The sequence below is a fragment of the Cygnus atratus genome, chromosome 16 (genome assembly GCF_013377495.2).
Source record: "Cygnus atratus isolate AKBS03 ecotype Queensland, Australia chromosome 16, CAtr_DNAZoo_HiC_assembly, whole genome shotgun sequence".
Taxonomy (NCBI): Eukaryota; Metazoa; Chordata; class Aves; order Anseriformes; family Anatidae; genus Cygnus; species Cygnus atratus.
In genome coordinates, this window is record NC_066377.1 from 12,373,524 (window position 1) to 12,386,907 (window position 13,384).

Below are 13,384 nucleotides of genomic sequence, written 5' to 3' on the forward strand. Positions count from 1 at the left end.
AGGGACATTGTTCTGAAATCATTCAAGCTGGGCTTCTCCTGCATAGCGTTCTCTCTTTAATTTAGGCAATAGTTTGAAGGTAAATGAGCAGTTTCTTTCCTCTTAAAGGTAAACCAGGTCTGCTCTTTCATTAATAGCATGTGATTGTGCGAAAGAGAATGAGAATTTACAGGAAAGGTTAGGAATAATGGCAGCTGCATAGATGGGTGTGATTATCACCTCCAAAAGGAACAGAGAAGAGTTGCAGCGAGCGTTTTCAGGCTTGACCTCATCAGTGTGTCCTAACCCTGGTGAGCTGACCAGAGCACAGCAGGACTGAGCATACGCTTCCATTTCAGCTGGAGTTGTTGCATGGTGGGTTTAGATCTTATAGGATGACTTCAGTGATACTTGGAGTTAGTCTGGATCTTAAAAGTGCTTTGCCTACTGTATCAGGAGGGAAGAACGATGGAAATGTAGGGATATATCAGGAAACAAGGTGATGATTCTAAGTATCAGGAAGGAATTTTATTTTTTTTTGTATAGCATGGCATAACCAGTTGAATTGATATTCCAAGGATTTTTAGTTCCCCTGGAGAGTCAGGTGTTGGCCCTAAAAAGTGAAGATAAGTGGCGTTTTGGTCAATTGTCTCATCTGGTACAAAAAATGCATTTTCTTGCTGTAACATCTGAGTGTACTGTCCCTTAAAATGTCATAAAACTGCCTTTGCCCATTTATCAGCCCTAGGAACATGCCTGTTCTCTGAGCCTGGGTGACCTGCTGTGTCTGTCTAAACCATTCCGCTGAGAGTTTGGCAGTAGCTGGAAATGGGAGAGGAAAGACATAAAATTTACATATATTTTAATTATAATATTTTAACAATCAAATTACACATAGAGACAATTTTTTTGTGTCAAGCAGCATTTTATTAGCTGCACGGTGAAGCTTTTGCTAACATTTTTCAGTGTTTTATGAAGGCCTGAGGATATTGAGAGTGGGGGAGTGAGTGTGTTTGCATAAATCTTCTATGCTGTCCACGTAAACTGTCAGATTAAATTCCAGCAATCAAAAGGTTAATGAAGTCTGAACTTTAAGATGAGAATCACAAATTGATGGCCATTTTCTCACATCAAGCTGTCAACTGGTAAGACAAGGAGGGAACAGGAGAAAATACCCACAGTTGCCAGTTTGAGGGTTTCTTTTTCCAAGACATTTCTCTGTGTTTCACAGCTCCCAAAGCCCCTCCCGTGTTATCCCAGAATACAATAACAATAGCAAACTGCATTAAACATTTTAAAAATTGTAATCTGAATTTCTTGAGACGCTGACAGGCCTCCTTTTGCCTACGACAGCCCTTGGGTCAGACACTTAGATGGGGTGAGTTGAGCCTGACCACAGCTACCCAGGGTGGGAGCTGCCCACAGGAAGAAGGGTGCTTCTCTTCACGGACCATCGAGGAAGATTCATCTAATTGAAGCGGCTCCTTTAGGTACTTAAAATTAAATGGGATGAGTCTGGGCACTAGTCCCTGGCAAGCGTCCACCCCTTGGAAGCAGAGCACAAGCTTTACCCAGCCAGTCCCTCCACCAGGAGCAGGGACAAGGAGTTCAGAGGGCAAGCGTCCTCCTTTCTGTTGCGTGTGGCAAGCAGTGTTTGCACTAGCAGGTGCCCCTCAATGTGTCTATAATACCACAAAAATGCAATAAAAGGGAAGATGAGTAAGCTCTGCTTTGCTGTTGCAGACTAAGGCGTTTCAGGATTTAATTATACTACAGGTATATAAATTCCGGAAACATGTTAATGCTCCCGTGATTAAAATTATAGAGGGCCTAATTGAAAAAGCATAAACCGAATTGAAGAATTCCTAATTATAGTTTGCTTTGAGGTGTTAATTTCCTACATAATGAATGCATAATTTCTTGGAACTAGAAAAGGGGGCTGCTGCACCAGTGCGTGGGCTGCAGATGGAATGAAGGGATTATCATAAATGCAGCCAGACAATTCAGAAGAGCAAACCTCTGCAGCCATGATGCTGTTCTGCCTCTCTGTAATTTCAGTTCCCCTTGCACAGCGCTTTTCCAAAGCAAAAGGCAAAGCTAGGAGATGGTGTGAGATTTGCTTACTGTGCAGAAGAAAGGGGAAATAGGACTGGTTTAATTAAAAGTAGTCATGGCGCAGACGAGGAAGGTGAAGAGAGAGGAGGAGAGCAGCATTTCTGCTGGAAAGGTCAAGCAGCAAAACAGACGAGGAAGCGATGCTGACTTCCCTCGGTACCCACCTTGGCAGATTCCAAAGTAATTGCAGAAGCTGATGTTGATGCCAGTTAAGTGTGTTTTTTTTCCTCCCAAAGGGTGCACCCTGTATTTCATGTTTTCTGTTGCATCAAAAATATGCTTAGCTTTGAAGGGAGTTGGTGAAACATGTCTTTATCAGATACAAACTCCTGTTGTTTAAATTTGCCTCGTTCCCACTCTGGTGGGAATTCACAAAGGTGTTTACAAATGATGACAGGCCAGCTGCGAGCTGCTGCAGAGAAGCCCTTGCCCTCGGGACTTCCGTTTTCCCCTTTTTCCGTTCTCAATTTACTTGTGATCAGGGAAGATGTAGTGAAGGTGCCACTTATGACCTCCCCAAGTGGCAGAAGCACAATCATTTTGCACTTTCCAAAAAGTACAAAGTGTCCAGAATAGGCAGAAAGAATCTGGCTGGTATTCCTGCAGCTTTCAGATGCTGGAAATATGTATCACTGCTTCCCAGGGGAGCTCATCTTTTCTATTGTATGTTGATGATATGACTGCGAGTAGGTTGTTAGCTGACCATGTTGGCCTTACCTAGTAATGAAGCTTCTCCTGAGGTTGGAAGCAGAGAGAGTTCTCCTTGTTTGTGTTTTTCTTAGCCTTTTAGGCCAATAAATAAATAAATAAATGCTATTGTTCTGTTCAAAAAAATATATATATTTTAGATTCTTATGTATAGGTTTTCCCTATGTAGTGTAGTAGCTGTGGCTCTGTAAAATGGAGAGAAAACTTCAAAACGCACACTAGATTGTTTCTGTATGGAAATTGACGTAATTTCATGGAAGCCATTGGAAATGGCCTAGTCTCATTCCAACTGAGAACATGTGCAAATATTACCCATCCCTTGTCCAAGCCACCGCCTTTATGAAGGACATGGCAGAACGTGCTAGGTAGTCCCAGGAAGGGATTGCCGCCACCTATCCTTATCCTACAGGCTGCTAAAGAACTGCTTTGGCTCTTCTTGTCCTTGCAGCTATCTTCTGCTCTCAGAACAGACCAGTGATTGCTGAGGATGGTAAGACCTCAGTCAGCGATGCCTCTTTAATGCTAAGCGACATTAACACAAAAGGGTTGTGTATGGTTTTTTTCTCCAGATCAAACAGATGGCAGGTGGTTCAGGAGGGAAAAAACACCTCCAAAGCCACTCACATTAGCTCCTGTTGCAGCGAAAGCCATATCTGTCTGCAGTCATTATCTTTAATCTGCCAGCACAAAATAACATTGAACTGGAGAGATAGGGACTGGGCCTGTTCCACGGGGGAACAGCAGTTATTATGTCTAATCTGTGTTGCAAGCCAGGTCGGGCTTATGGAGATGGTTGAGATAATGGAACACAGAGCTTTGAAATGCCCTCTGGTTCTTTATTCTTTTTTACTTTGTTATTATTATGATTTCCAGGAAGGTTAAACTGAGAGAATTTAAGGCATTTAAAAGAGTGATGCATATATAATTCAGGTAAATAGATGCAGCTGCAGTGTTCCGGTGGTCTGGGGATGGAAGGAAGGCAATGTTGTGAGTATGGATAGCATCTTTATGAGACCAAATGTTATAGCTGGAAAAAATGAGCTTTTAAGCACGCAAATCCTTCTTTTGGTCAGTAAATACTGACTCAATACAGTTGTCTTCTTGACAACCGTTTACGTTTTGTGCGTGCTACCACATTTGTTTGCCATGCACAGGTACTGCTGCGATGATTAAACTTGCTCACAACTATAGGGAAATATTTATGGTTTTAGATTTCGTTAGATATTTGTCCTTCCTCAAAAGGATTTTAGTCACCGTTAGAAGTAATGGTGAGTAGAACATTATGAGGTTGAAATCACTAATTTTAATGTGTGTATACATATATATGTATATGTATGTATACATATATATATGTAGATATATACAGACACAACATAGCTGTTTATTTAAAGCATCATTGCATGTGCTTAGCGACACAACATTTTTACTGGTGATTTTGGAAGATTGAGGCATTGTACCGTTGTGGGGTACAGTTTTAAGAGAGAGGCTGTCTCCAGGTCACCTCTCTTCCCCAGCACTGCTGTCTGCTGCTGCTCCATCTCTGCATGTCGCATCTCCAGGGATGCACAGAAGTAGCATGTCTTTGATTTTGTCTTTCTTTTGAAGACTGTTTAGGATTAGTGTGTGTTCAGACTGGAAACTCCAAGCTGCATAAGAAAGGACGTACTGCCTGGTAGGTGGAAGATGGGACAGGAGTATGGGGATTTGTTTACGTGCAGCTGATGCTGTGTGACACTGGGCAGGACGCCTGGTGCACTTACTCCCACAGGTACCTGTCACATGTTCTGGGGACAATATGGGACGATGGCTCTTCTCTTTACATAGAGCATGCAGAGAGAGGCTCAGACTTTAAACTTTCTTACCTTTTTTCTAGTATCCATTTCAGTCACCATAGAAATTTACCAAAGCTTGGAGTTCTAGTGATAGAAGAATGCCCATAGCGTTAGCCAAGTGTGAAATCACCACCCTTTGTTTCATGAGTTTCAGGGTAAAACGTGCCTTGGTAGGATAGTAAATCTAGAGCGCTGAGCTGAATATAAGAGTGAATAAGAGACTCTTATCAGACTTCTTGATTAAATGGATTGCATTACTACTGGCTCTATCTCAGCTTTTTTTTTCCATAGCAGTGTCAGTAATTACCATCTTTTTTTTTTTTTAATGTGGCTAAATTCTGATATTTTCCTGGTGTTCTTCAACTTCAGAGAATATAGTAGAAGAGTTGGTTAATTTAAATGAGTGTTAAAAGAGCACGCAAAAATAACTTCAAAATGAAGGATCTCGTGTAATAACTGCAATATGAGAGACTATTTCCTCAAGTAGCGTCACTATTATAAGCTTTATTTTTGTGAATGCCTTCTTGCAGATGCCAAGAAGCTGATTTCTTTTAATGATTATATTGATGGCGGTGCAGCCCAATATTCATAATGGACTAGTTTTTGAATCTTTGAAATAGCCAAGCATATTGCAGGAGATGACATTGCAGGAAATCTTTATTTCATATTTTTTTGCATAAAAATGTTTATTGAAAGCTAATCTTAACTTCAGCATATTGTGTTCCGCATGGAGCTGTTTCAAAGCCGTTTGGAAATTGTAGCAATCTTTAATTGATTTTAATGGGTTAGAATCAGCCCCTAAATAGAGAGAAAATTGGAGAACAGTGTACTGGGTCCCTGTATGTACATCCTAGATGGCTGTGAAACCCAGTTCATTATGTTTTGTAGATTAGTTTCAGAGCTTCTGATTAAAGGTGCACAGAAGATATTAAGGGTGAAATTTTGGAACGTATGAAGCAGGTAACTCGATTCCCAGAAGTATACTGGCACTTGTTTGAACCTAGAAACTGTCTGCAGAGTCGATTCTAATTGCTGAGCATTTGATTACAAAGTTGTGGGAGAAGGCTACTGAGATGTTCACCCTTATACCCAAAGTAATGTGGAGCTGTAGGTGCAGTGTATGTTCAGACCAGCGAGACTCAGCATCTGGCTTTATGACTGTCATACACTCAGTTCTTGTAAATTTTATTAGAAAATCACTTATGTTCTATAAATCTTTTCTAGAGTTAGTGTTTTTTGGTTGAATTTATTATAAAATCCCTTCTGTGCAAGTTCATGGGAAGGCTGGGGGCATACTTTAAGAAGGGTCTCGTTTACTATTTAATGTTACTTTTTTTTAGAGTGAGCTCTATGGAGAATGGGTAGATTTTTGTATGATGTTTCTATCTTCCATCCGTATTATATTTCATCACATTTCCCATTAAGAGAAAACGTACGCCTGGATACTGAAGTATTTCTGGCTCGCAGAAACACCCAGTTTCCCCAGAACCTCTGTTTTCTGTCTGCGGCTGCTACGAGCTCTACTTTTTGTGGGTGGTGCAATCTTGTTTCTTGCTGCCTGTGTGGCAGAATTCAGGTTTTTGGTAGATACCTTTAAGAAACAGAAAATAAAGAAGTTGATGCTACCTTTCTATCTCAGTTTGCATCACTGAAATCAACTTGGCCATAAAGTAAGCATATGCACGTGCAATAGTTAACCTAAGTGCTAAATGGAGGACCAGGCACCACATCAACCCTCTCATCCTAGTATTATCCTGGGAGATGGCTCCTTGCTGACAGAATAAAGGCACTGAGCTTCCTGGTTATATTATAAATATATTTGCAGATATGTTTAAATTTGTTCAACCAAATTTACTAGAGCATTAAGTTAAATGATAAGGAAAGAAACTAGCGTGAGTACCTGTAGCGTGGATGCCTTGCCGTAACTGTCAATCTAAAAATGAAAGTTTGGCTTCTTGGGGTCAGGACTGCCATGTTTAAATGGCACGCAGGGAAAAGATGGTCCAAGGGTGGATTTCGGGGAGTGTTTCCAGTGAGGCCTCATGTCTGGTCAGCCTGGCGTTATCTCTGCCTCCTGTGGGTTGGGAGTGCTCCACAGTGGGAAATCAGCCCGCAGTGTCTGGGGTTTCTGTGTGATGCGTACCGAGGGTGTGAACGAGTATGCTGAGAATACTCCCATGGTCTTAAGGGTATGAATCTTAAAAAACAATCCATTGTGAATTGGAGGAAAGAAGCTGGATTGGTTGTTGGCCGTTCTAATTATCATGCCTTTGACCCTGTTCATATGCACTCAATGCATTTTGCTCGTCTCTGTGCAGCGTTATGTCTCACAGATTGGTCAGACAGTATTTGGGGTTGATTTTCATGTGTTTGGGCAGCCTTTTCAGAAGTGCTGCATGTTCTAACTCCACAGAAGAGGTGCCACAAGGGAAATGCAATGTATAGCTCCACGTGGGCTGCTGCATGCGTTCAGTCTGAGCTGGCACAGCTATTAGGATGGAAAAGACGGAAAAGACTTGCCCCATTCATTTGCCCTTTTTGTCTTTCATCTTTGAATTAAGGTATCTGTTAATAAGGAAACCACTACTGTTTGGTGCTGTCTTATTTCCTGTAGCCTGTGAGACAGTTATCCTGAAAATACTGCATTCATTTGAACTAAAAATGAGAAGTTCCTGCTCTCTGTGGGGTGAACTACAACACTTGTTCAGAATAATCTGCAAAAAATGCATTGCAAAATCAGGCTGTACTAATTGCCACTTGTTTTTGTTCCCCAAGAGAAAATACTGTTGGAAATAATATACGGCTGATAATGTATTTGTGTGTTAAATATTAAAATTAAATGAAAAAAAAATTAAATCTTTTAAATTTAAGAAAATTCAGTACGAAAATGGGTCCGCAGGAATTGCTTAACTGCTGAAGCACTGTTTCTTAAAAGCGTTCATAAGTCAGGTGAGGAGATCACTGTAACATTAGGAAGAAATTGTATTAATTATCATACCCTATCGTTATCAGGGGTACAGTGAAGATTTCACCTTGATGGGAAGTAACATGCTAGGATACCGAAGAGTGCAGACCAGATGTCAAATTTTATGGAAAGCTCTGACACAGCTTTCCTTCCTGCATTCATGTGCATCATACATCCAAAACTTGAGTCTGGTTTAAATCCACGGATAGATTTCTGGACAATTGCTTCCTCAGACCATCCTCAAATTGTGCTGCAAGCAGCACAAAAAGAAAAGAGCAGGGGACGGCGGAGTCTAACAGAGCTCAGAGATCTCTCAGTAGCACAGAGACGGGGCTGTGATTTGGAATGTTGATTATCCACACTTGTGCTTCTACACTGAATAGAGAACTCAAAATTTAAGAGATTACCTCGTAGATGATGATAAGAGCACATTTTCTTCCTCTGCAGACAACATTTGTGCTGTGGCGACCATTATGGCTGGTGCTTTTATCAGTGATTTAGAATGGAGCTGTCAAAAACTTTAAAAAGCTTCTATTAAAGTAATGTGGTTTTATCTATATAAAACCTGTGAGATTTATCAGGAAAGTCAGTTTTGGCCTCCTTTTCTAATAAGTGTGTGCAGCTGCACAACAGGGCAGTGAGCTCTCCAGCCTTTCAGGAAGTCAGGCATTCGATTAGCAGCCCAGATTTGAGAATCCCTAGAGAGTTTTCTCTCAAGAGCAAAGCTATGGATATCTGGAAACCATTCTTTTCTTGCTGTTTATGAGGATAACAGTGTTGCTTGTTTGCAGTGAGGTGGCTTGGAGTAGCTTAGCACTAGGAAGGCAAGACCCCTGCTTCTATTCCCCTGCAGCATGCAGATGTGTGTCTTTGATTGCAGTGTTTGCAAATGCGCCTGAATATTAAAAATTAAAATGAAATAGTTAGTTTAATGGTGCCTGCTTCCAGTTTATTGGTACTGAAGTTGTTATATTGTATTGCTAGTTTTAATGCTCTGCTTTTGTCTTCTCTTTTAATATGATTTCAATGTATGACAGTGAAACTTTCTTTTATCCAGCTGGGCATTTTCAACTGATGTATTGATTCCTGCTATGAAAGCAGTGTTAGCTGATTCTGGCTGGAAGCAGTAGCTTTGAAGCTTGAGAGGAGGAGAGCCCCAGGAGATCTATGTTACTGCCTACCTGGTAACCAGAATAAGAGCTAATAGAATGGTTTGGATATCTCCACAGTATTTCCATTGCCCCCTTTTTGCCTTCCATCTAGCACTTCTTCTCAGAAAAGTACTCCTCTTTTCTTGCTTGTAATCACAATGCTGTGTATTGCAAAATTGTTGGTCATAACAAGCTGCAAATGGTTGACCCTGCTCGGCATCGAAACAGAAATGGGTCTGCAGCTGAAGTGCTTTTGCAGACCAAAAGGGCAGATCATACTTACGGAGTTTATTTCGAGTTAGTGCTTGGCTGCAATCTTAGGGGTCACGATCTGTCACAGAAAGTTATCGTCTGCTGAGCAAAGTTGAATTACTTTTGCTCTTTTAAGAATTATTGTGGTAATGCACATGGTTTGGCCATCATGCTTGCTACCCAGAATTCCCACAGGAATGTCGTGTGGTTGTAGGATCGTTGGTTTTTGATCCCATGAAAAGGCAAATAGGAGGGAGCCTCAGTGCTGCTGGTAGCAGGCACGGAAGCCTTCGATGTGCCTTACAGCACCTCGCTGTTTAATGCAGAGACGCTGATATCTGGAAATGTCCTGAGGGTAGTTCAGGAAAATTCTGCTCCTAGGTAAAAAAAACAAAACATGAGGAAAAAAACATAACCTGGAAAACAAAAATACGGCAGAAGAGAAACAAAAAAAAAAAAAAAAAGAAGAAACTGTGCTTGTCTGTTTACTAGCTAGGGTTGAATTGTGGATCCTGCAGTTGTGGAGGGACTGGATCAAAATATCTGGATCAAAAAATGAGACGCAGAGTAATCATTTGGTAAAGAAACAATTTCCCAGAGTCATAATCTTCAGTGCAGAGTAATCTTTGAGAGTGGCCTCTCTTTTGGCCACTTTACCTTTGGGAGTGCCCGATTGACCGCTACAAATAACGGAGAGCCTGAGAAGAGTGGGGCTGAAGGATGACGGTCACTGAGTCAAGCAGGTAGGGCACGCAGAGGTACGAGTGCTGTATCAGGTGGTGTGAGCGAGGGCACAGAGGAAAAAATGCAAAGTAATGCAATCAGTAACTCATTCTAAATTTCACCAGAGAGTAGTTTTTCAGACAGAGGGATTAATGACAGCAATGCTGGCTCAAATACTTGTTTCACAGGAAAAGAAGGCAGTATTTGAGTAGGAGATTAATGGTGTTTTAACATGAACACAAATGGGATCTCTATTACATTTCAGTTGAATGCTCATGAACGTGCCGTTATGCTTCCAGAGACATCTGAAAAGATTCCAAAAGAAAAAAAAAACATTAAAAATAAGGAGTAAAATTTCAGGTCATTAAAAGGGTGAGTTATCCTCATGAAAGGAAGAAATTATGCATTAATGGCTAAGTAGGAAAGCTAAAACGTGAAAGAATAGAGGCAAAAGAGTATTTGTTATTAGGTTCAGTGTGCATCAAAGCTGTTGCTCATGATAAAAACTGCATATAATAGTGGAGTAGGTATGGGAACAGTCAAGGGTGAAACCGAGAATGTCTTCAAAGATAAAGAAGTTTTCTGATTATGGAAGTAGTTCATTTGTCTGGCCATTAATGTCCCTGGGAGCTTCCCCTTCTAAAAGAGAAAGGTTTGTGGGCTCACTACGTGCAAGGGGGGTAACAAAGAGAACGAGGCTGTCCTTTGGACACTGCAGGGATGGGGAGGTAGGAAGAGGGAACCCTTGGCCCATGTTTAGGCTCAAAGGAGGTTTTTATTATGTTTATATGATGATTATATACGTGTGTGTATTACAAAGAAAACTTTTTCTATAACTGGCAAAGACAGACTTTTATGATTGTATACAGCAGAAAACAACCGCTTCTTAGGTAAGAAGGCATATGGCAAATGCCAATAGAAAGGTCTGCCACAATTTTGCATGTTTTTGTCAGAAAAAAAAAAAAAAAGCTTCCTTTTGTTTGGCAGCAATGTAGATTACTATTGCCAAAGTGAAGTGTCAGAATACGAATCTGCAGATCGCCTCTTAGTAAAGGGTGTCCAAAATGGCAAACTACAAGTTTCTATTGCTAAGGTTTAGGTTTAAGTTAAACAGGCTTTTTCTTACAGCTCCCACTACGTCCTCGATGAGGATACATAAAGTGTTGCTGAGAAACCTGATTATCGTTTTAGAAATCAGCAAATAAACACCGGAGAAGGTTTAAAATATTTTATTAAGACTTCCAATAACAGCAGGATTGAGGAAAGTCTTCCAAAGCACTGACAGGACATCAGTAAAGACTGTAGTCTGTACGGCTGGTGGGTGCTCCTGCTCCATTAGCGAACATTAACAGCATCCTACACGAGGACAGTTTAAATTGTAAGCAATTCATAAATTGGTCATATTTGTAAAGTTTATTTGCTTTCGTGTCTAGCAGTGGGAGCCTGCTTTGCTGCGGGTTTGCCAAATGATTTGCTGACCTCCTCATTGTGAGCAGTGAGCGTGCCAGATACCCGCAGTCCTGAAATCATAGTGGGTTCGAAACCACGAACAAGGTTTTGTTTCCCTCCTGCTTGCTGGAGGTGCCAGAACTTTGCTTCCCACAGAAGCACTGGTGAGCCATTACTATGCTAGGAATTTTTCACACCAATCTTCCCGCAACAATGAGCCTGTTAAAGCAGGGACAGTGATCCGCTGCTGGCTGTTTCCAATCTTTTAATCGATCTCCCCTGTCCAGCTAAACAAAGGACCAGTCTGACACAGACAGGTGAGGGCTGTGTATGTGAATACCCTGACAAAAAGTAAAATGACTGCGGCGCTATCTTTCTTTGTCAAAGGGCTGAGAGGTGTTGAGCAGACAGTAAACCTGCCTCAGCTGTAGCAGCACTGAACTAAAGGGCTTTGTTAACTGTCTGTGGAAAAAGCAGAGTGCATTTGAATGCAACCTCCTTGAGCCTGCAGGAGTAAGCTAGAAATGACAAGATTGCTATTACGTATCATACAGACCAAAGGCTTAGCAGAAATCGAAAAGTATTAACATTTCATAGAGCTAGAAAGAATATCAAGAGCTGCTGTTGTTTCCTGAAACAAAAGTGAATTGGAAGAGAGATGAAGCCACCTGCTCATATAAGCTGCTATATAAACCAGCCTTTTAGTGATGGAGGGTAGGAGGAGACTTGCACCCCAGGAATTACTGCTAGAGAACTTCTTATTCCAGGATATATCTCAAAAAGAGATGAGGCAGAGCCAGAAATAGGTACAGTCTTAGAAGTTACGGGACACTTTTTTGTTTATCTGAAACAGTTCTTGCGCCCTGAAACTGTTTCAAAAGGGAGCTGACAACCTGTGGACATTGCCACTTGTGGATGCCCACCTCCAATGCAGTCACCATTTGGCCCAAGCCAACAATTCACGTTTCAACCTGGTGGCTGGAAAGGAGACAATCTGCTTTCTAATATTCAGCACATTAAAAATTTGCTGTTGACTGGATGTTGGGGTAGTTACTCCTTTTCCCAAAGTGTGACGTGATTGAAGTCTTTTCTGACTTTCACTAAATCAACAGAGCAAGTGAACCAGTGCCTTGCCCACATAACAGCAGCTGCCCCTGTTACGGGGTGCCAAGAGCTGTTTGCTGTCATGCCCTAGCTGTGTTTTTGTTGCTTTGCCTTTTGCTTTTGTTGTTGGAAACCTTCTTGATACCTAAGGCTCACAGGGCTCTAATCTCACCTTCCTCTCTCCCCCTGCTCTCTTAGTGTCTACCAGCTTGTTGTCAAGGAGGAGAAGCTGCAGAAAGCCCGGAGAGCTGCGGACATCATTGAATGCTTCTCTGTCCCCGTCAGCTACAAGAATGCTTCCAGTCTGGACTCCCCGCACTACTTTGCAGCCGAGCTGAAGCCCATCAACCTGCCCGTCACACAGCCATTCACAGTGGGCGACAACAAGACCTACAATGGCTACTGGAATGCCCCGCTTTCTCCCCTGAAGAGCTACAGCATATACTTCCAGGCTCTAAGCAAGGCAAACGGAGTAAGTGTAGAAAAAAATGAAGCTGGATCTGTACAAATGGCTACCTCTACCCTCCCCATCTTTCTCCTTCCCTCTCCATCAGATGTCAGTTTAAATCCTCATTACCAACCTTTTGCAGAAATTTGATGAAAATTAAATGTGCCACTACCTGCCCTTCATTCAAGCCTCTCTCTGATGCCTAGATGCAATGAGAAACCTGTAGGGGAGCCAGCCGATGAGAAGGGCACCTGGGTTATGAAGTGAATTGTTTAGATTTTTTTTTTTCCTTGCAATTGCATTAATGTTAGAGTAGGGGCTATTGTCGTTATGAAAAAACATAACTGCTCCATCCTGGCAATTGTCAACTCACTGTGCTTGTGATTTTTCAAGATATATTATGAGACGAGAACTACCCAACAGCTATGAAGTTGCATTACCTTGTAGCTTGCATTTGGTTGCACTATAATTTTGCAGTTATGGTTGAGATTTTCAGCTTGAGCAAAATGTAAGTTATAATGTAGAGGGAATTATGTGCATGTCTTTCTTAATCCCTTGGGATATCCTGGACTATATTTTTATATATACTTATTCTGTGATACAAAGTTTAAAATGGAGACTTTATAGGATCACAGAACGGTATGGGTCGAAAGGGACC

At 41.5% G+C, this 13,384-nt stretch overlaps 1 protein-coding gene across 1 annotated transcript in view; it reads left to right on the forward strand.

The window, feature by feature from the left end:
- Positions 1-13,384, forward strand: part of PTPRT (protein tyrosine phosphatase receptor type T) — a 532,802-nt gene that overhangs the window by 427,965 nt on the left and 91,453 nt on the right. Inside the window, exon 13 of the mRNA XM_050713944.1 lies at positions 12,477-12,750. Within this exon, the coding sequence (XP_050569901.1) occupies positions 12,477-12,750 (274 nt within the window). The remainder of the gene's footprint in view (positions 1-12,476; positions 12,751-13,384) is intronic.